The 24,727-nt window shown below is 38.9% G+C and overlaps 1 protein-coding gene across 9 annotated transcripts in view; it reads right to left on the bottom strand.

Moving 5' to 3' along the window:
* The window catches only part of RFX3 (regulatory factor X3), a 290,084-nt gene that overhangs the window by 22,823 nt on the left and 242,534 nt on the right, over positions 1-24,727 (bottom strand). For all 9 annotated transcript variants that reach the window (XM_047699486.1, XM_047699480.1, XM_047699483.1 and 6 more), the window contains 4 exons: positions 21,559-21,656; positions 18,386-18,535; positions 10,363-10,571; positions 800-953 (listed from right to left, as the gene is read on the bottom strand). In XM_047699486.1, the coding sequence (XP_047555442.1) occupies positions 800-953; positions 10,363-10,571; positions 18,386-18,535; positions 21,559-21,656 (611 nt within the window). The remainder of the gene's footprint in view (positions 1-799; positions 954-10,362; positions 10,572-18,385; positions 18,536-21,558; positions 21,657-24,727) is intronic.

Raw genomic sequence — 24,727 nt, 5'->3', positions numbered from 1 at the left:
CTTGTGTAAATGTACTTCAAAGTGTTAGCTTTCTGACACGCGTTCAAAGCAATACAGTTTTATTTTCTATCTAAGAACTATGAAGAGAATGTTTTCTTCTTCATAGCTTCAGCAGTGAGAAGCCTGATTTGAAAACCAGAGTCTGAGTACTTGAGACAGTCTCCACCACCCACCAAAGCTACATAAACATTTCATCTGGGTCCTTTGCTTTTTACATCAACCTCAGATACTCATCTGTAAACCAGGGTAGAGCTGTGCTTGTCTCGGAAAGCGTCCAGAGCTTTGTTACATAGAAAGGACTTCGAGCTGTGCCTGGCACATAGTCAGTGCTCCCAAAACATAAGCTTTTGGCACCATTGTCATCGTTACTATCCTTCTGAAACAGAATCATTTCTTTCGTTCCTGGGCACTTGGACAAAGAGCCTACAAAAATACGTATTTAGTCTCTTCTCTACATTCCTAGCCCTTTGCCTTATCAGCAACATCAATCTTCTTACTTCCCGTTCCATAAGGGTTTTTTTCAGTCCAGTGATTCTCAAAGTTTTCTCTCAAGCAGACACCTTTATAATATATTGAACCATACCATGAACGTTCACATAATGTAATTTATAATTCTGGACTCTTTCAAGTTAAGAGAATACACACAAACAGAAGGATTTAAGGACCCCCCCCCCCAATAACTCCACAGCCCCTCAGGGCCTTCATTGCTTTCATCAATCAATAATATATTCAAATTAAAACAAAATTCAGGTTCTTTTGTCAAAGCCCCGTGAGTCACAGCTCTTCTGGACTCTCTTACCTCGCCCATAACCGCGATGGGTGTCTCTCCTGTTGCCTGAGCAACACGATGTTCTACTAAGTAGAACATGTACTCATCGTAGAGCAGACGGATCAGATGGAAGGAGCCGAAGCTAGCAGCGCTGCGTAAGGTTAAGTCCCGAATAACCATTGAGCTGTTTCGAGAGAGAAGACATATATGCAGCCAATATTAGTGACAGGATGAGAGTTCAACCTACTTTCCCTCCTAAAAGAAGTTAAGTCAGAGGGTCTAAAAGGCTGGGGTACTACACAACTTGCCAAGGACTAATTTCATGACCAAAAGCAGTCGGCTCCTCTCATTTAAACAGGGTGGTAAAGAGGTACCCCTTCATGAGTTTTCGTTAGATCCTGACCAGATCTAGTCAGGTTTTCACCGAGAAAAAACATTTTATTGTCATGGCTGAGTCTTCTGATTCTGTCTCTCTCACAGAGGGGACCAGAACTAAATAAAAAAGATTATTGACAGATTCGCAATTCCAATCACTACCATATGAAACACTCAAAGTGAAAATCTTATTGATGGGTAAACAATGCGTCACCACGTCCCAGTGATGACTTTGGATGTACACTTCGGAAGAAACAGGTATTTGTGCCATACAGAGATTACAAAACATACTCAGTAGTAACGCTCCCAGATGTGGCAATAGAGAATGAGAGTATGTACAGGGATCCCTGCAGATCTTATTGGAAGGCAACTTTATTAATTGATCCCAGTTTCTTACTGATGTCCATTTAAATTAAGCTGATTTTCCATTAGAAATAAGTATAATAAAATTAATTAAGAAATGCATAAAATGTGAATTTATAAATTTATAAAAATGTGAATTTATAAAATATGATACCAAAATATGAATATTATTAATAATAACAACATACTCTACTATATTTTAAATGGAAACCAGTCCTAAATAAAATTTTGTCCTCACTGAAGATACACTGGTCTTGGATCTTACCCTCATACTTCAAACCTCCTTAATATTTCTAACTTAGAGTCAGAGTGGGGTGAGTATGTGTGTGTGTGTGTTTCTTATCACTCTCATTTCGTGGTCTTTTCTAGAGATTTTTGGCCTAGGAGAATTAAAACAGCCATTATATTCTCCGATAGGTGGAAGAAATAGGATCTCACAAATGGATAGGCTGATATCCTAAAGCCTGTTTTGCAATGAAGAATTGTAAAATGTCAGGCAGATGGAAAAAGACTGTACTTCTGTTTTCGGTTTCATTGTCAACTTTATTTATGTAGAAGCTATTAATATATCAAATTCTATACATTCAGTTTGGCAAGTGGCAGATGATCATGGTACATGTGAAACTCTAAACCCTACATTCTGATTCTGGCTCTTTGTTAACTCACTGTCGACTTAAAACAAATCATTTCCCTGAGATTGCTTTTCTTCTTGGGTGAAAATAAAAGCTACATTTTTGTTCTTACCTAACTTACATGATTATTTCAAGGATGTGAAATAAACTTATGAATGAACAGACTGACTACTTAAATATAATATACAAAACAGGAGAAGATGAGCTTCTCATTCTCGGTTATAGCAACAAGAACAGGAGGTTATTATATGATGATGGCAGGGGACCTCCCATTAGTGGATTTATTTACTAAGAAGAAAAAGAAAAAGCAGGAGTTAAGAGTGAGACTGACTCATGTTAACCACAATGTGATCTTAATTTTAAGCATGCCATTCAACATTTTAAGGTTCAAGGTTAGTATAGATCAAATGAGATAATGTATGTGAGATCTTAAGAAAACTAGCCATTACTAATTTCTCTGATGTTGGCTATAGCAACATTTTTCTATATATGTCTCTTGAGGCAAGGGAAACAACAGCAAAAATAAACTATTGGGACTACTTCAAAATAAAAAGCTTCTGCACAGCAAAGGAAACAATAAAAAAAAAAAAAACCTAAAAGACAACCTACTGAATGGGAGAAGATATTTGCAAAGACATATCCAAAAAAGGGTTAGTATCCAAAATATATAAAGAACTTATATTATTCAATACACACACATACACACACAAAACACAACAATCCAATTAAAACATAGGCAGAAGACACAAACAGACTTTTCTCCAAAGAAGACATCCAGATGGCCAACAGACACATGAAAAGATGCTCAACATCATTCATCATCAGGGAAATACAAATCAAATCCACAATGAGGTTATCACCTCACTCGGTCAGAATGGCTAAAGTCAAAACACAAGAAATAACAAGTGTTGGCAAAGATGTGGAGAAAAAGGAACCCTCAAGCACTGTTGGTGGGAATATAAAATGGTGCAACTACTGTGGAAAACAGTACAGAGGTTCCTCAAAAAACTACAAATATAATCACCAGATGGTCTAGTAATCCCACTACTGGGTATTTACCCAAAGAATATGAAGACACAAACTTGAAAAGATATATGCACCGTATGTTTATTACAACGTTATTTACAGTAGCTCAATTATGGAAGCACCGAGTGTCCACCCATTGACAGATGAATGGACAAAGAAGATGTGTCATATATACATACATTGACTATTATTCAGCCATAAAAAGAATGAAATCTTACCATTTGCAATGACAGGGATGATCTAGAGATTAAAATGCTAAGTGAAATGTTAGTCAGAGAAAGACAAATACCGTATGATTTCACTCATATGTGGAATTTAACAAAACAAACGAACAAAGGAGAAAAGAGACAAACCAAAAAGCGGACTCTTAACTATAGAGAACTGATGGTTTTTTAGAGGGGAGGTAAGTGGGGGGCATGGGTGAAATAGGTGATGGGGATTACGAGTACATTATCATGGTGAGCACTGAGTAAGGTATAGGATTACTGAATCACTATATTGTACACCTGAAACTAATATAACGCTGTATGTTGGTTATATTGGAATTAAAAGAATTATCCATTACCACAGCACTACATATATTAGAGTTAATAATATATTCATTATCATACACCATAGTTCTAGTGAATAAGTCCTTAGACTCAAACACCTTAGCGAAAGCTCAAGTTTAGAACTCCGTAAGTGAACTACTAAAAACAGATTCTTTCATTCATATGCCACACACATAAAATTCTGTTTATAATTCTATAAATGGATATAAAATTCTACATATAAATTCTAGAAACAAACAAAATTCTATATATTTGAAAATAAAAAATTATTTTTCTATGGAAAAATCTAAAAAGGCAGAGAAACCTCTACTTAAAAGAGCAAAAGCAAACACAACATGAAAATAATAAAATGTTGCATAACATTTTTACCTCTACTGATCCAAACTTGATCATATGAAATAAAGAATTTTGAAAAATCAAGTCAGAGAGAGGCAGAAATTTGCTCCTAATTGCATCACTTATTGAAGGCAGCAAATATTTATAATATGTCCCAGAGAAGACAAATGGCTAAAAAAAATTTTTTAAAAATGAGTACTCCTATTCAAAATTTCAAAAATTACCAATTAAAGTAAAATACCAAATATCATTTATCATACTGTAAGAGAGGAGGAGGTCCAGTGTTACAGAGAAGACGGGAAAAGAATTCTCATTTACTGTTTTCACAAGTATAAATTCATGAAACTTCTGTTTGGAAGAGAAATTTGGCAATATTTATCACAATTAAAAATGCAGAAAACCTTTGACCTACCAATTCTAATTCCAAAATTTATGCAAATGAACAAAGGTAAATTTTAACTGTAGCAAATTTATCCCACTGAGAAACTAGGAGGGATCAGTTGATGTTGATTAAACGAATTACAAATTATGGCTCATTCATATACAAACTGTGTGCGGTTTAAAGAAACGAGGAAAAACCAGACATAAAGGTAGTAACTCAGAAAGGTGTCTATGATAGATATTATGTCAAGTTAAAGAAGTAAGATATATAGGAGTCTATTTAACAGGACAATTGTCTTGTAGTTAAAAAAAAAAAATCCTACCCTTAAGTAAATGAGAAATTATTAGCTCTGAGCTAGCACACTTCATTAACACAGTGTTAATCACTTCAGAAAGTTCAAACCTTTTTACCAGAATGTGTCTAAAGATACAGGAGAAATTTCATGCAAAGATTACAGTATTTTTTATCATTGTATCACAATGCCAAAACCCACCTAAATGCTTAAGAATAGGGGAAAAGGTAAATGTTTAAATAATGTGTGAGATATACATGTGATATTGGATATTGTGAGGACATTATAAAAGTTATGCTTCTGGGGGCGCCTGGGTGGCTCAGTGGGTTAAATGCCTGCCTTCGGCTCAGGTCATGATCTCAGGGTCCGTGGATCGATCCTGCACAGGGCTCTCTGCTCAGCAGGGAGCCTGCTTCCCCTCCTCTCTGTGTCTGCCTCTCTACCTACTTGTGATCCCTCTATCTCTGTCAAATAAATAAAATCTTAAAAAGAAAAGTTATGCTTCTGAAGATGTTTAATGACAAGAAATGCTTAAGATATAATGTCAAGTGAAAAATGCTAGGGGAAAGAAAAATATAGATGATAAACTATGGTAAACAACTGAATTCCAATTTTATATCGCCACAAAAAAGCCCCAACAAATCACCAGTGGTTATTTTTCCAGGTATTAAAATTATGAATGATGTAAGTTTATTTCTTGTTAAGTTTTTTTTTTTTTTTTAAAGATTTCATTTTCGGAGCACCTGGGTGATTCAGTTAGTTAAGTGTCCAACTCTTGGTTTTGGCTGAGCTCCTGACCTCATGGGTTGTGGGATCAAGCCCCATGTTGGGTTCTGTGCTCAGTGGGAGTCTTCCTGGGTATTCTTTCCTTCTGCCCTCCCCTCACTCGTGTTCTCTCTCTCTCTCCCAAATAAATAAAATCTTTAAAAAAATAAAATATTTTATTAAGAAATCTCTACAGCCGGGGTGCCTGGGTGGCTCAGTTGGTTAAGAAACTGCCCTCGGCTCAGGTCATGATCCTGGAGTCCCGGGATGGAGTCCCACATCAGGCTCCCTGCTCAGCAGGGAGTCTGCTTCTCCCGCCAACCTCTCTCCTCTCATGCTCTCTCTCTCATTCTCTCTCTCTCTCAAATAAATAAATAAAATCTTTAAAAAAAAAAAAAAGAAATCTCTACACCCAACATGGGGCTCAAACTTACTACCCACAGATCAAGACTAACAGTCTTTACTGACTGAGCCAGCCAGATGCCCTTCCTTGTTATTTGTAATATGTCACAGATTTTCTAAAGTGAGCACATACTGATTTCATTTAAAAAATGTTTACTTTTTAATTTTTCGTATTTAAATTTTTTTTTAAAGATTTTATTTATTTACTTGAGAGAGAGAGGGAGAGAACCGGAGAGAGAGAGAGAGAGAAAGCAAGAACAGACGGGAGGGGCAAAGAGAGAAGCAGACTTCTCGCTGAGCAGGGAGCCCCAAGTGGGGCTCGAACCCAGAACCCTGGGATTATGACCTGAGCCAAAGGCAGAAGTTTAACTGACTGAGCCACTCAAGTGCCCCTAAAATATGTTTATTTCAATAGAGGACATTACAAGTAAAAAAAAAAAAAACAAATTCTGGGTCAGTTGAATGTCAGTAAATCTTTGCAGAGATAAATATCACAGATATAGGATGAATTATATATAATATTTTTTTAAGTTCAAGTTTTAGGCCTTTATATTTTCCTTGAGATAGAAAAACCCTGAAATCGTGTTAATGACTAAGAAAAGCATTCAGATTGAGTAGCCTTCTGACAGTGCTATAGACATCTGCTGAGACCCCCTGCTTTTTCCCAAGGGAATTTACATTCGTCCACTGGGTAGAGGATTATCGCATTCCTACTCTGCGCCAGTGTCTTGTTCCAGAGCGACTCACAGGAAATTCTGGTATCAACAGAGCTCACACTCTAGAAAGAGAAACGGCTGGAGAGAAAAACCACAGGTAGATATAAAATATAAAGTGAGGCCGTGATAAATCCTATGCGAAAAAAATAAATCAGGGAAAGCAGTCAGAGAGTGATGGGGGCAGGCACTTTACACGAGGTTATCTGAAGAGGGGACATCACGGAGTGGAAACTGGATTGAAGGGAGCCTTGTGAACGTGGGAGCTTCCCCGGCAGAAAGGAGAGCAAACGCCAAGACTGGGAGGCAGAACCATGCTTGATGTGTTCAAAGAAGAACCGGGAGGCTCGTGCCCTTGAAGACAAGGAGCAAAGAGAAGAATCCAGAGTGGGCCTGGGGTCACCCCTGGCTGATGTCGGGTCTTGTAGGCCATGACGAGGCCTTGGATTTTATTCTAAGTGTTTTGGAAACTTGTAGACAGTTAGGCAATCAATTTATTTCAGCACAAAACACACACGTAATACCGAAATCTGCTGGAAAACAAAACAAGTAAGAAATCTGCTGACCTTCCGGTAAAATCCCTAGCTATTTTTACCAAATACTGATAAGCACGCCATGAAATTACTGTCGTAGGTGTAGAAAAACATCAGTTGACTTGCATGATTAATGCTACGTCTCCTTCAGTATCTTCTCTATGTTGGGCCTTTGCCCTACAAGCCAAGTATTAAATGACACAATTAGTGGTTTAATTGGAAACTTTTTGTCTGATTCAGACTTCTGTAAGATATGTTGCAAAACAGACTCCGCTGGATTTCGCGTTGCTAAGTTACCACCAATTCAACTTCTTTTAAAATCAGAGTTCTCGAGTTAATTATTTTACAACAGATGAGGGACCCCTTTGTGGATTTATCTTTACATCTACGGTCTGGAAGCTGTAGCATATGCGCTAACCAGTGATACTCAGGCCACTCCATGCATCTGGGGATATGCCACAACCTTCCTAAGGAGAAAGGGGACAGCGTCACACCGGTGACCCCCTACACATTCTTTTCAAACAGTGCTGACGGTCGGCTCCAAAAAACTATTACTTTCTGGAAGATGTATAAATCGTCCAGTTGTAGGAAAACTAAGTTCCCTGTATCCCCTTTCAAGTCACTGTATCAAAGCTATATATTTTGTTCTTTAAAAAGGGAGTATTTGGGTGACCCTCAGGAATGTTCTCTTCTGTTAACCACAGAACACACCGGCTGAGAAATGGCCCACATGACTTCTCCACGTCTGCCCAAGAAAGGTGGTGATATCTTCTTCCCACCTTCCGGGGAGCCAACGGTAGTCATTCAAAGCCAGGTTAGGCCAGGAGAGACCCCCATTTGGAGCACAGCGTGTCCGCAGCAGCGTGTCACCTGATGTCCTGATTGTCTGCCAGCCCATTTCTCTCTTTGTAAATATACACCCAGAACTTCAGAAATTATGAGATCACCTGGCTTCAGAACACGAAGGGTCTGTGTGTGGAACTGCCAAATTCTTACTACAATGCCAGAACCATGGGGGGAAAAAACCACACACACACAACTCTGTAGTTCTGCCTCTCTGATAGTTTGTGAATGCAATTTCATTACCAAAATGTTCTTAAGCCTCAGTAAAAAACAGTTCGGATTTTAAAGGCTCTTCTATTTCTAAGCCATGGACTTTTCCTACCAGCAGGAGGTATGCATCTGTCTGAATATGCCTTTCCTTCTGTGGCCCTGAACTATCTGCCTTGAGTCTTTTTGAAATGAAAATAATAACCATAATAGTGTCTAATAATAACAAGCCAATTATCCCCGACTCAGGCAAGGACAGAGGGCAGGCAAGGGATGGCCTGCCGGGTTTGTATATCTGCAGAGAACAAGAAATACAAGTAAGTAATTTTCTCTCCTTTCAAGATACTTGCAACAGATCTCTGCGGAGATGGAGGCTCTAGGGGTTTATTTCTAAAACGATATCAACTAAATATAGAAAAAAATAAAAACCCACAGGAAGGAGTAGGGCAAGTCTGACTTAGCAACATAAGAAAGCACTAAGGAGGAAGAAAAAAGAAAAAACCCAAAACCTTGCATTTTCTGATATTGGCGAAGCTATTGGCCTTATAGGTTCTAGAAGAATAAGCTTGTATAACTTTGGTTTCGTCAGTCTTTCATGAAATACATATACCATCTGTATGACTTGCTGAGAAGACAATGTTTGAATAAAAAAAAAATCGAGTCATAGGCAAATGGGAAAATATCCAAAATCTTCTTAAGAAATGTTCCCAAATTAAAATTCTGAATTCTTACAATTACCCCTACTGTTGCTGTGGTTTCTTTGAGACACTGTGACAATGTTTTCGAAATCTTCCCCATGTATCCAGGGAAAACCTATACCTCTCATCAACATCTACCTCGTTAACACCCAGACATCTAAACCTACCACTGCAGCATACGAGGAGGCTCACTGAGTCCGGCAGCATTTTAATAAGGCCCGTCTCAAATCCCGTGGGCTAAAGGTATCAGATGTAGGAGAGACAGAACTGTGGAATTATTCCAGTCCCAAAACAAAAACGAAATGATAATAATACAAAGCAGGCAAGCTTTCCTTCACTTGACCCTGGGCTAGACATCAGAAAACTATTAGGTAAGATGAAATTAACACTTAATGAAGCATCAGAGCAGAGCTAGAGCTTAACTTACCTTATTCGTGTTATGAAATGAAACCCCACCTCTCAGTTTCATCATATATATATATATATATATATATATATATATATATATGGTATATAAGGTATATAAGCCCATGTACACAGGCTCTGTTTTTAATCCTTAGGGCAGACCTATGGCCAACAACTCATCCCGACCCTTGATATCACATATCATGTCACCTGAAAGGTTTTCTCTTCTGGGGTTCCATGTCGACAGAAACATACATATACAATTTTAGTCAATAAGGGATTCATAGTGTACCATCTACTGATTATTGGTTCTTAAACTGGCTATGGGTTAGAATCACCAGGAGGAAGCTCTCTGAAGACCAAATTTCTGACGACCTCATTTCCTAATCACTCCCATCCACGCATCAAGATTTTCAGATCAATAGGGTTGGGGGACGTTCCTCCAATTTGTATTGTTTTTACACTAATTCTAATGTGCAGCTAGGTTTGAAAACAGTTGTAGCTGATAAAATTAAGAAATGAACTGGATGGTTCTGAGCTTGCATCACCACCACTTAAAAGACTTTCTTAAAAGCACAGATGGCTTTTAAGCACTATAGTTCCTGATTCTGGCAGATTTAGGGGAGTGGCCTGAGCGTTCCCTCCAAGTGAAAGTGATGCTCCTGGTCGAGTGACCGCAGCTCGCAAATCACCCACACCAGCAAATCAGGAGGAGAGTGGGGTTAAGTCTTCACCACAGAGGCCCAAATAATGTACGTCTGCAAGAGGGAGGGAGCTGGGCCCTTTTCTGTCTGTTGCTGAATTTGTCTTCTGGACTGGTGCCTGAGACCTCCCACCTGGGAATGCCAGGGCTGGGAGCAGGAGGCTTCGATTCCCAAACGAGAGGGTTTATCCCCATAAACCTGCTGGTACGACTCGACGAGGCTAGAATCACCGAGGTGGGCTGAAGGTAATAGCGATGGGGGAATTTCCAAACCAAGTCTCCATTCGTTTCTTTACCCCGTCTGGGAAGCACGCCTATTTGCAGAACATGAACAATACATAAAGCTCAGGAAAAAGTGAGACAATACCTGTAGAAAGACCATTTTAGCAGGAATTGCCGGGCAGCTTTAGGAAAACTGGGCCTTCCCTCGTACGGTTTTAGCGCCTGCATCATCACGTTGTCCAGCCACGCGGCCCACTGCTCCAGGGTGCTCTGCTGCTGGAGGGTCATCTTGAAGTCTGTCTCTAGTCTCTGGACCATGTTGTCATCACACTGGCACACCCAAGAAGCCTGCTCCTGGGACAGGACACGGAAAGCAAAGGGAAACTTCAACTCAGCATCTTTCCCTTGAAGGTCGGCACACAGACCCTGCTCGTGAACAGGAAATTACAAGGACAGCTTCCAACAACGACATGAATTAAGAAAACGAAGGACCACTTGTGGGTCGTTAAGAAAACCAGCACCGCCTCTGCGCCTGAAAACGAGACACGACACGGAAGCGTGACTTGGTTTTTCCACATCAGCTAGTCCACGTGAAGGACTCAAATACACGATCATCTAAAGAGAAAGAGTGGCTGAACTGACAGTGTACGGGGTCTGCCTTCAAAAGTCGGCTCTCCCTCATTTTCTCCCCGCTCCACCTCACCCCACAATCAGAGAAAACTTTAAAGCCAATCAATCCTTTTGAGAAGATTTAGGGAAAGTCAGATGGAAAAGCAGATTCGATTGACCAAAAGTGTTCCCTCAGGATTAAAAAGAAACAAGCCTGGAGTGGTAGGAGGTGGGAGCATGTGCTGTCTGAGTTTTATGGATCAGGAACCAAAATCTCCAGGGCTACTGAGGCGAGGGTACGAATGCAAATTAATTCGTGGAACTGAAAACAACAGTAACAACGGCCACAAAACTACTTTAGAGAAAAGGTAGACATCTACCTGCCTAGGAATTCAATTACAACAGTCTCCCTTCTGCATCTCACTGGGAAGTTTCAGTTCAGGAACAGCAATGGGAACAGAAACCTTTTTTTTTTTTAAGATTTTATTTATTTGACAGAGAGAGAGAGAGAGAGATCACAAGTAGGCAGAGAGGTAGGCAGAAGGGAAGGGAAGAGCAGGCTTCTTGCTGAATAGAGAGCCCAATGCGGGGCTCGATCCCAAGACCTTGAGATCATGACCTGAGCTGAAGGCAGAGGCTTAGCCCAGTGAGCCACCCAGGCGCCCCTGGAACAGAAACCTTTAAAGCTGCTTTTCAGTAGTTGCTCTAAGTTTTGTGACATTTCCAGGGCTGTGTTATATTTTATTTCTTAGATTTCATCTCTTTAGTAGGAGCAGGGGAGCAGGGGGAGGAGCAGAGGGAGACACAGGCTCCCCACTGAGCAGGAAGGTAACCGCAGGGCTCATCCCAGGACCCCGGGATCGTGACCCGAGCCGAAGGCAGACGCTTCACCGACTGACCCACGCAAGTGTCCCTGTGTTATATTTAAAAATTAAAGAAATATACACTCTCAGGGTCAAAACATAATTATTGGGAATATAATGTTTGACTGAGAGTCAGAGGACATGGACTTTAATGCAGGGCGTGTGTCAGCTAAACCCACCTCAAGCAACTCGTGTGATCTATGTAGGCCTCATTTTCCCGAAGTATAAAACAGAGAAATGTGATGTGACAAGAATTTTTAAGCTGCGTTCACTGCAACGAGAAAATGTTTTCAAGAAAAGCTCCTGTGGAGGGGTGTCTGTGAAGGTCTTAATTCTACCTCTAAAACATTGTGATCACGTGTGTAATTTTCTGGAAAGGGTGTGTATAGCTTCCATGCCACGAGCTGTCGGAGGGTGAGTCCACTCACACAGACAGCTTCCGCTGAGGAAACCCCTCATCTTCATTCTCTGGTTCCCATGTCTCTTCTCATGGTACAGACATTACCTATTCAAGAGACATTTCAACTGGGAGGCATTTTAATTTTTTTTTTTAAAGATTTTATTTATTTATTTGACAGAGAGAGATCACAAGTAGACAGAGAGGAAGGCAGAGAGAGAGAGAGAGAGGGAAGCAGGCTTCCTGCTGAGCAGAGAGCCCGATGCGGGACTCGATCCCAGGACCCTGAGATCATGACCTGAGCTGAAGGCAGCGGCTTAACCCACTGAGCCACCCAGGCGCCCTGGGAGGCATTTTAAAAACAAAATGCCCAAACTGAATTTATTCTATTTCCCTAGGTAAACCTACAGTTCCTTCTTAATTTTCAATAAATGACGCCATCCGCTATCCTTCTCTGATCTAATTAACCATAAAGTCTTTCAGATATAACTTCTAAGAATCACTTTCAAAGTTTAAAGTACACTATAAATATAATTCTAGAAAAAACTGAAAATACGACTGAGCACAAAGGAACAAAATATTAGGAATATCTAAGATGTCAACACTAAGAGATAACTAAAACATGCTTTTAAACGATTCGCATGCACTATGTGCTTATGCATATATAAATATTTAAAATAAAAAAGGACCACATTATACATTCGAGTAGAGATTCTGCTTAGTTTCTCTTATGAGAACTGAATTTATATATGATATATATAAGATAACTGAATTTCCATGTAGGCAAATGTAGAGCTATATTTAATTGTTGAATGACTGAATTTGCTTTAACGCATGAATATACCATTATTTTCATAATCAATTCCACACAGACATTCATGTTCATTATGATTTTTCACTATTAGGTAAAATGCTGGAATTAGCCATCTTGAAGCGACATCTTTGCAAAGTCTGCATTTACTCCTTTATGATAGAATTATATAAGAATAATAGTTAAACACTTCCAACACACACTGTCAGATGACTCTGAAATTTTATATTAAGAGTCCAGGAGAGTATCCAGGGAAGAATCTAGGCATCAAAGAAAGGATAGGGAAGGTTGTTTTTGTTCTCTTTCATTAATGCCTAAGCATTTTTAAAATTGTGATAAAAACTAATAACATAAGTTTATCATCTTAACCATTTTTAAGAGTACAGTACAGGAGTGTTAACTATATGCTCCTTATAATGCAATCAACTCTTTCATTTTCATAAATGGAATATATTTATTTATGAAATATGTTCATAATTTCATAATTTATGAAAATCATTTTATATAAAATATATTATTTTATATGAAATATATGAAAACATTTCATAATTTATGAAATATATTATTTTATGAAATATAATCATAAATGAAATATAATTATAATTTATATATTATATATTATAATGCAATCAACTCTTTCATTTCAAATATATATTTATATATTATATATTAATATATATAAAATATTAAAAATACATATAAAATAATATATATATTATATATTAAAATGCAATCAACTCTTTATTTTGCAAAACTGAAACTCTGTATTCATTGTAGGGAGGGTGGGTTGTTTTTTGTTTGTGTGTTGATAACTGGGGTGGGGGCTGGGGGGAGGAACTCACTGGCTTCCTTGGAGGAATTCAATTTCCTTTCATAACATAAATTCAAACTCACTATTTACTTGGAAGACAGTTTTAGGAAAGAGAGGGTGATTGGGACTGAACACTGACTTAAAAAAATAAAACCACAGGGCATTATTCTGGCTTTTCAAATTACTTTACATTATACATCATTTTACTACTTTGGAGACTGAAAATACATTAACAATAGAGTACTCTATAAATATTCCCTTGTGAAAGGAATTTGGACTTTTCAGCTCTATAAAGGGAAAAAGCTAAGATGAACATTAAAGATGTTCTTCACTTACAAATAAATTATATCCAAAATGATAAGGAGTCGGTTGCGTCACAATCAGAGTATCTTTTAAATAAGCAAACATAAGTGTGCACAATGGATAAGTTATCAGGTCAACCCACCAAAGCTATTTGCCCATAATGTGGATGAAAAACTATTTATTTACACACAAAAACGATACCACTGCAATGTTATCAATTAAATAAAAGAAAACCAATTATACTGCAGTAGAAAGATGATTTTTTAAAAGATTTTATTTATTTATTTGACAGAGATCACAAGTAGGCAGAGAGGCAGGCAGAGGGGGGGGGGAGGAAGCAGGCTCCCTGCTAAGCAGAGAGCCCGATGCAGGGCTCGATCCCCAGGACCTTGAGATCATGACTGGAGCCAAAGGAGGAGGCTTAAACCACTGAGCCACCCAGGCACCCCAGCTGATCTTTGTTTAGTAAGATTTGTTTATGTATTTGAGAGAGAGAGTGAGACAGCACAAGTGGGGGGAGCAGCGGAGGGAGGGGAGAGAAAGTTCAAGCAGACCCCCTGCTGAGAGCAGAGGGACTCAGGCTCAATCTCACAACTCAAGATCAGGACCCCAGCTGAAATAGAGAGTCAGGTGCTTAACGGATTGAGCCACCCAGACGCCTGCCCCTAGATAGGGTATTTTGAATGCCTGAGTGAAAGAGGAGTTAAAATTAGAGAAGAACGAAGTGGTGAAAAAGATTTATGGATGTCCTGAAGGAAACCTCTATTAGTATTTTCAAGCTTCTTAAGAGCATTATAATATTGACACTGAAGAGTCATCTCCTTGTTAAACATTACAGTCCCTTTATTGCAAGAACACCACCTTCACACATGTCCCTGTTGCTGAGGTCCCTTTGGAAGGGCCAGGGACGACGTCCAGATGACCAGGAGAGAGTGACAAAAGTGCAAGGAGAGGCAGAGGATGGAGAATCCAGAGGACGCTACGAAAACCGAGCCAAGCTCCCAACAGAAAAGGAAGGAAAGGGAGTCAAAGGTGGAGAACACGATACCCTAAGAAAGAGAAAACTGATCAAAATGAACACAGTGTGAGAAGGAAGGTGGTGGGAAGACAGGCCACTGTGCTCCTGGTCCTCTGAAGAAAGGAAAGGGTCTCAGAGGACAGAGGTGAGTCACCCAGGTATCAGCACTGATAACTGTCATGCAGACCCAAGAACACTCCAGAAGAAGGGAAAAGGGAGCCTGAGTTGGTTGGGGAGGAAGAGCAGAGCAGAGATAAAATCCACCATTTAAATGCAAAGATGATCCCAAAGTGGGCAGTTACAACCAGGAGGAACTCATTTGCATAAATACTTCACAGGGTCGCAGATACACGAGTATACATACGGAACAGAAGACCTTTCTCAGATATTACCAGGAAGTATTCTTTCTATTTTCTGTTCTGGAACTTAATGTCACATTTGAAACCACAGGTTGCCTTACCACTTCGACTTTTTTAAAAGTGCTTTTTATTTTTATTTATTTATTTTTAAGATATTATTTATTTGACAGAGACCACAAGTAGGCAGAGAGAGAGGAGGAAGCAGGTTCCCTGCTGAGCAGAGAGCCCCCGGGATCATGACCTGAGCCGAAGGCAGAGGCTTTAACCCACTGAGCCACCCAGGTGCCCCTAAAGGTGCTTTTTAAAGTATCTCTTCTGAATGGAGATGTGAAAGCAATAACAGGATAAATTTTCAGGCAATATGAACTTCTAATAGTCTCACTAAAACCAGTTAACGTAAATTTCATTGAACTATGTTAAGCTAATGGCTTTGCAAAGCCTGAGACAGTTTGTTCTTATAGACATTTTGTGTTTGCCTGTGTATTTAAACATGTTTTTACATAGATAAACACACAGATACATAGAAAGGCAGATTTTTTAAGACTTCACATAACCAGGGGCGCCTGGGTGGCTCAGTGGGTTAAAGCCTCTGCCTTCGGCTCAGGTCATGATTCCAGGGTCCTGGGATCGAGCCCCGCATCGGGCTCTCTGCTCGGCGGGGAGCCTGCTTCCTCCTCTCTCTCTGCCTGCCTCTCTGCCTACTTGTGATCTCTGTCTGTCAAATAAATAAATAAAACCTTAAAAAAAAAAAAAAGACTTCACATAACCAGCAGTTTGAGCCCAATCCATGAAAGTCAGAACAAACTTAACTAATTACTGCATCCCAAAGTGAATCAGGCCCAAATATTACTTTTTGATATAATGAAATGGTAAAACCAGACCAGACGTGCAGGTTAAAATTTCTAGAAAACAGGAGTAATTGGTGGTTTATTTTAAAGCAAAGGCATTGTTTAAGTTTTACTGAGATATAATTCTCATATCAAAAAATTCACTCGTTTAAAATATATCACTCAATGGCTTCTTGTAGAACATTCAGAGTTGTCCACCTATCATGATTTTAGAATGTTTTCATGTCCCCCAAAAGACCACCCCCTGCAATCTGTCACCTTTCAATTCCCAGTCCCTAGAACCCAGGCAATCAAGAACCTATTTTCTATCTCTTATAGACTTATCTATTCTGCACATTCCATATAAAAGGAATCATGCACTATGTGACCCTTTGCGTTTGGCTTCTTTCCCTTAGCATAGTATCTTCAAAGTTCATTCACAATGTAGCAAGTGTCAGAACCTCATTTCTTTTTGATGCCACATAATGTTCCACTGCGTGAATATGTTATGTACTCATCAGTTAGCGGCCATCTGGGTTGTTTCCATGGTCATGCAGCGAAGGTGAATTATGCTGCTATGAACATCCATGTACAAGTTTTACGTGGCCTTGATTTTGTTTCTCTTGGTCCAGGAGTGAAGTTGCTAAGTCATACGGGAACTCTACGTCAACCCCTGCAGAAACTGCTACACTGTTTTCCAAAGTGGCTGCATTTGACATTCTAGTCAGTGGTGCGTGGGCTTCCGTGCAGTGCCCTTCCTTTCCCCTACATCTTGGGTCTCACTTCTCACACTGTTCATTTTAATCAGTAATCCCTTTCTTAAGGTAGCATATTCCACCTTAAACTCCCTTCTTTCTGCGATTATCTGTCTGATTATACCCATTTCAGTGTGGATGAAGTAAAAATCCCACTGTGGTTCTGAGCTGCATTTCCCCAGTGCCAATTCCATTCATGATCTTTACAGGGGCTTACTGGCCATCTGTCTGTCTTCTTTGGAGAAATGGCTATGCAGATCTTTGCCCTTTTCAAACTGGGCTGTCTTTCTATTGTTGGGTTGTAAGAGTTCTTTATATATTCTAGATATAAATTTGTATCAGATAGATAATTTGCAAAAATGTTCTCAATTCCATTAGTTGTCATTTCACTTTCTTGCTCATCTCTTGAAGCACAAAAATCTTTCATTTTGGTCATGTTCAGTTTAGGTATTTTTTTTCTTTCTTCTGTTGCTTCTGCTTTGAGCAATGTGCTATTTTTATATGGTAACAACTAGTTTCATTATTTTAATATCTGAAATAAAATATTTGTGGGAGTTCATAATAATATTCCTAAATTGCCTGTCTTTATAAGTGTACTTTAAAGTATAAGTAAATAGTTTGATCGCAAGGTTAAAAGACCTTTTTTTTTCCACTGGGACAAACAAAAGAGCCAAATATATTGCTACTAATTCTTTGCAAATGAACAAGTGTTTACCAGATGCTCTGAAATAGTTTCTAAGTGTTCTTAGTTCTTTCAAGATGGGGCACTATTTTTTTTTTAAAGATTTTATTTATTTATTTGAGACAGAGAGAGAAAGAGCGAGAGTGAGTGAGCACACCCAAGTAGGGAGGCGGGTCAGAGGGAGAGGGGATCCCTGCTGAGCAAGGAGCCCAATGCAGGGCTGGATCCCAGGGGCCTGAGATCATGACCTGAGCCAAAGGCAGGCACTTAACCTACTGAGCCACCCAGGCACCCCAAGGTGGGGAACTATTAAAAACATAAATCTCTTGTGTGTTACAGCACAAAGGACTTCATGTATTACTAAATATGTAACAATTATCTCAGACAGATGTTGTAAGGTGGAAAGGGGAAAGCCCAGAGCAGTTAAGCAACTTGTCCAAGATTGCACAGCTAGCAGATGGAAGAGTTTAATCTCTTGCCTACCTAACTTCCATGGCTGTGACTGTCCTGACTCCAGTAATTAGCAAACCCTGCTGACATATGTCACATTGAGTACAATACATCTCAGCAGACTACGAGACAGACGAGCAGTAAAGGCCCGGCTGGGTCAGATTCCCCTCTTTCAGAACACAGGACCACAGATGCTGTCTGTGCCTTGAGGAAACGTAGGAAAGAGCAAGAAAAAATGGGGTGTCTTTCCTTCCAAGAGATATTTTGAAAGAAAGCAGAGTACCTGGACATTGGCAAAGTCGACACGGTTGAGGTCATTGAGCATCTGGTTGATCTGGGAAGTGTTCTGGAGCACTGCACGAGCTGCCTGGGCCAGGTGATTGAGCGATGTGTATCTTCGCAGAGTCTGGGCAAAGGCACTTACAGCGGCAACCTAGAAAGAAATCCCATCAAAACCGGGTAGCTTTCCATTCCAGGAAAAGAGACCGCCGCAATCTTCAAATCTTTATTCCCTTGCCAAATTATAACTGCTTCCCTCTGATACTTATTTCGAACTCATTTTGTGGGAGAGGTTACTTGTAAATTATAGCATTTAAATCTCAAAACCAAGTATTATTTTCCTTTTGAGTAGGTAGAGGTCAAGACTAAAACAAACTCCCATGTTCTTCGACATCTGAGTGCTGCATTAATTAAACTAATCTTGCAAGAAACGACTTTGTCTAGGGAAGCAGGAAAAGTGTTGATTTTCATTTCTCTTTTACTCTCTGTAGAACTGTCAATATAAACTCAGTAATGCCATTTTTCCCCCTTTTTATTTGGGAAACCGAAATGTGCCATCTCACTTTTTTAAATGGATAAAAGATTTTTATCTTTTATCTTCAGAGCACTGTCATCCAGATTCGCTCTTACGGCTTTTATTTTAGAGAAGGTGTTTTTCGTATTAGCAAATACATAGCCAATAAACTTATCAGACATCGGCAACAAGAATTCTTTTGCACGATCGGAATTTCGGTACAAGAGCCATCCACGATTTCTCCATTTGCTCCTCGACATCTACTTGCCATTCTTCTCCAGGCTCCTCTGCCCAGGAAGGCTGCCCTGAATGGACATTAAGCGCTGCCCTTACATTTTGGCTTCCAGTTGGGTTTGGCCAATGATACGCAGTGGAAGAACAGAACGATGGGGGAAAAGAAAGAGTGTTCAGAGAATTTATTCCCCTACAACCTCTGCTCTCTCCACGTTTCGTCAAAGCTTGCTTTCTTGGACTAAGGCCACACAGTCCTTGAGGGAAGGAGATGATGTCCTAATGCCATAACTTTTACCTCTTTCCCCTTCAGATCTAGGGAAGCTCATGTCTCCCCACTGTTGCCAGCCCCAGGGTGATTTACCAGTCCTCTGAGTTTTCTTAACTGCTCACATCTTTGGGAATAGACCCTTCTTAAATTCTTTTCAGTTATTCTCCCCTTGGATCTACCATTTGCTTCCTGCTGAGACCCTCAATGAAACAGGTTACACTGAAAGATAGCAAAGATAATGTAAAAAAAAAAAAAAAAAGTCTAGGTAAATATCTAAATCTCACGATCTCATGGAAATCTGTCACATGCACAGTAAATCTAATGAGCATTTTTAACATATCTACAGGACTGCATGTCATGTCATTAAGTGACAAGCGGTATGTAAGAAGCAGCTGATTGAACAGTCTCGTCCAGGGTGTTCAAAGGTCAAAGGATGCTCTGTCTTAATAGTGAGATGTTTTGGGACTATGTGGAAGTTGGAAGAGGTCTTACACTTTTTTCCATTTCTGTGGTTTCTATTAACCGAGGACAAACTAAGTGCCAGACACCATGTTCAGTGCCTCACATATATCACCTGAACTCTCATAACTGTCACATGGGACACACATCGTGACTTAAAGGGGTTAAGCAGATGGCTCAAGGTTGCACCTAAACTATGTTATGGTGGTGGGGCAGGTTTGATAGCAAGGGCCCGTCATAACCAAATTAGGCTCTTTCCTCTGTTGGGGCAGATTATTTTCATTGATTGAGTGCTCAGATGAAAACAGGCTGTACATGAGTGACAGAAGAAAAGCAGAAGACACTGTCCCCCAAGGCAGATCATCCACATCAACTCTGGGGACCAATGAAATTGGCCAATGTTGCAATTAGATTGCTACTACATTCACTTCCATAAACTGGGAAGGAAGGTCCTTTCAGCTGTTTGACGTTCTAATGTGAATATGACTAAGTCAGCAAACTGGAAAGCATTCCTGGAACCATCATAATCAAACAGTACCTCCTTCCTTTGCCCACCTCAATGTGGCACTCTAGAACTTTCTGCAATTATGGTCATGCTCTGTAGGTGTGCTGCCAAATATGGTAGCCACTGGCCACATGGAGCTGTGGTACACCTGAAACACAGCTAGCTAGTGTGGCTGGAGAACAAAAACTTTAACTTAAATTAAATTTCAAATTCAAATTCAAATTTAAATAGCCATTGTGGCTCCCCTTACTGCATTGACAGCATAGTTCTAGAGCAGTGATCTAAGGTGGGCATATCCATGAAACGTCCCTGCTGTGTATTTTATTTTTTTGTTTGATTGTTTTTTCTTTATGTTTTGGAAAGTGATACTGCACATCTTGGGTCAAAGCAGAAGGAACTAGGAGTGACTTGTGTTCCCAAAGAGGCCTGTCAGTTACAAGAAGGTCAACTTATCGACTGTGTCCCCACACTGAAAGGCAAGCTGTACGGCTGAGGACAGTGGACATAGCCATTGAGAAAAAGCCAGAAGTGTAACTTTTGATACAAAGTTTAGACAGAATCAGTCGGATCTTGCCATAGGATACGTTCACAGACTAACCTAAAGTAACAAAGTGAGCAGGGCACACAGTGGAGATCACAAGTCATATCTGGAGCCATACAACCCACATTCCAGATAAACACCATCAATTATGAGATAACTGCTCACTTTAAGCATTCTCCAGTGTTCAAAAAAAAAAAAAATCCTGAAAATCAAAAGGATATTAAATGTACATGAACGTTTCACATTATAAATGAGTGTAGTTCGGGACTTAAAAAACAAAAATCTAAAACTCCCTCAAGTGGAAACTATTTGAACATTCCGGGCTCTTCTTTTTCGTTTTTGAAATTAATGATAAATACACTGAAATATATCTGAAATATACAATCTGAAATATACACTTTGAAAAAGGGCTTACAAATACTCCACACTTTAAACGCTTCTTTAGTCCCTTCGGAAGGAGTAATATCAAACGCCATCTCTCGTGCACATGCTTGATTACATGGTTATATAGCCCAAGTAGAAAAAAAAGTTTGAAAAGCTCAGTATATTCTGATACCAACATCGTACATGACACCATTTAACAGGACAGATCTAAACTTCACATCTCAGAACAGTTTCCTAAAAACAGAAGAAAAGGCAAACACATACTAACTTACCTTGGTTTGTATCATTCTCTGTGGGATATTGTTCATGGCATTGGAAAGCCAACCTTCAAGGCTTTTTGCGAAATTTCGAATGGCTTGGGTCAAGGCACCTAAATGTTGAAGAATAAAAGCAGAACGAAAAAGACACCAAAGGATGTTAATCTGTATTCCCGGGGAAGAGAAAAACATGCATACATGACATCTGAAATCACACAGATCTTATACTGTCCTCATTGATGAGACTTTTACGTTAAATACAATTCCTAACTTTGAAAGCATCCAAGAATTGCATTTTGGGCTTTTTTGTTTGGTTTGGTTTGGTTTTAAAGTTGTTTTGTTCCCAGATATTTATGACACTTTGTTAGGAAATGCAAACATTCAAACATTTTTGCTGACAGCAACATATACCAGTTGTGAATATACTTGTGGAATTTTCTACCTTAGACAAAACAGCCTTTTCGTTAGCAGCTTAATGCTCAAGGGCTAAGTACTTTCTTTGTAAATTCTTCATCCTGATTTTTTCAAGCTCTGAATCTATTTTCCTTTCTTTAGTTAAAAAGGAAACAAGGAAAAGCTTTCTCCCTTTCTCTACACATCTATCCATTCTAGAATATACTCAGGGAGTGGTTCTCTCTTACTCTGGTTGAAAAGTAAGGTAAAAATTAAAATTGCCTGACTTGAAAATTTCAGACAACTATTCACCGTTTCACTTGGTAGGTAGAGATAAAAGATCAGGGTGATATAGTTGCTGTCCCCAGAGACCAATATTCTAAAGAGATCCCTAAAACAGTCCATTCCGTATTCGTCACCTATCTGTTAAGATCTGAAAGAGGACTGGGTCCCACGAGAGTAGTTTTTATGGTGGTCATAAAATGACTAGAAGCATCAACAGTTACCAGGAATGACTACAACTCTTTTCCAAGAAGGGACCTGCTTCCTGAGATGGGTTGTATAATATAATAAACAGAGAATTTTTCGCTTGGTCAACAAGTCATTCAGTATTTTACTTCATCTGTACCCAAGGCTCCCCAGTGTAGGGAGTGGTTTCAGACATTTAATAGATAAGTGGTTGAAACACCCACAACATGAAAGAAAGTTCTGTGGGTTCCCTCTAATGTGGTAGACATTATAATTTGGAGTCTCCTACAAGAAACCCGGAAGTTACATTTTTCTCAAAGCTCCCAAGAATATTAATATTGATGCTGGGATTAAATTTCTTGGTTTTTCTTCCTGCACTCAAATGAGTCTGACATGCTTCTCTAATACTTTTGGAAAAGCAGGGCTAGAAATAATTTAGCTTGCTCAAGTTGCTTGTGAAAGATACAAATTGTAATGACCCAATCATAAAAACAATTGATTTTTAAAATCATTTTTTTTCCAACTGGCCAAATGACAGAAGAGAGGTTGAAATGACTAAATTTTGAAGAAGTATCGACTCTTAACCATGACAATCATCTACTGGAAACACTGAGTTGGAAATTTCTTGAGAACTAATCTTGTGAAATTTCCAAAGCTTCCCATTTGAGCCAAAAAAGGAAAAAAGAAAAAAAAAAATTCTTCTGCTGTCTTATGTACTAGAACCATGGAGGGCAGGCATGAATGGAAATGAAAAAGAGTGAAAAAAAATTTAACGACCCTTTTTGAAACTCGGGAAAATTTTGTTCAAAATTCAACTGCGCTATCTGTATTTTGCATATTTTCTACTATTAATATATAATAATTATTTGATCTGCATAAAAAAAAACAAGAACTAAGAGAAGTTACTTTAAAAAAAAATACTGAGTATGGGTCTTGTTTTATCTAGACAAATTTGCTGCTGGGAAGATCATAAGATAAATTTTTTTTTTTTAATCAAATGACTATACATTTTTACTTTCTTGTATTAAACGACATTTGGGGCCACTTTTACGTATACTCATAATTGTACATAAGTGTTACCAGTTGAGTTCTTATACAATTCTTACACTTAACTGCTTTTCATTTTCAGATAAATGTATTTTAGAATATAGTAGCTTCAAGCTGACTTCAAATTAGTGTGATATGCAGACTTTTTTTGGCTAAAAAAAGGAATCCCATCTGGACAGTAAATGGTAGAGTGAAGTACTAGTAGCCAGGAAAATATAATTTTTAAAAATAAAATTAAGTTTGCTCTCTCTATAGGGATTTGTGTCAGATCAAATTGTGCAGATTGACTCTGACAACTTTTTCTCATGAATGGATGGTTTAAAATTTAAAACTATTCCACAGCTAACTTGTCTCAACCTGCTTGTGATTTTATATTAAAATGTACACGATCAGAAGATAGCTATTTAAGCTGTATTTTAAGCTTTGTTTTGTGAGGTCTTCTTATAGAATCAGAATTAAATTTTTAAATGTACGCTGTAGGCTAGCACGTTAATGTCCCTTATAATGTCACAGAAACTCTAAAATTATGGCCATCTGTAAATTCCTGAAGTTGAGTTGTCTGTTAAATGTAGAGACAGACTTCCTGACAGAATAAATTGGTTTTCGAATCAAAATTTGCAAAAAAATAAAGAAAGAAAGAAAAAAGAAAGGTCAAGTGTATCGTGCACTTAAAATTATGAGGCTGAGAGTCAGCTAAAACGGATACATGATTTAGGTTAGGGAACTGTTGACTGCACAAGTCCTGTGGTGTAACAGAAGCAAAAGATTTCAGAATTTTTTAATGAAGTTGATGTTGTTGGTTCGCCTCAAACAAGAAAGAGCTCACAGATCTCTCTTCTTGTACTTCATGAGAAAAATGGTACTTGGGGCGGGGGGCAAAGATGTCACAGGCTAAGGAGCCAGCCCTACGCAACTTCTCTTAAAAATCTCTAGAGATTATCACTCAGGGCACAGGGAGCAGGAGAAAAACAAGGAAAATCGAGATTCTGGAATGTACATCGGTAGAGAATACACGCATGGAAATTTTCCATGACGACATCACTTTTAGTCAACTGTCAGGAAACATGGCGCAGAGAGAGTGGAAAATATTACCAATTTATAAAAATGTGAGACACTGATGGTTGGATTTCTTTTTTTTAAAAACTTATTTCTAGAGCCATATACACATGTTTATTGATATTATATGTAAACGAGTGGCTAAGCATGTATTTCAAGATGGTGGGAAACATACGAAAGCACTCCTATCTTCCACTGTTGTTTATCATATTGAGAAAAA

Source organism: Lutra lutra, chromosome 13 (genome assembly GCF_902655055.1).
Source record: "Lutra lutra chromosome 13, mLutLut1.2, whole genome shotgun sequence".
Classification (NCBI taxonomy): domain Eukaryota; kingdom Metazoa; phylum Chordata; class Mammalia; order Carnivora; family Mustelidae; genus Lutra; species Lutra lutra.
Note: the sequence above shows the minus strand (reverse complement) of the source record. Positions and strands in the feature narration are given on the sequence as shown.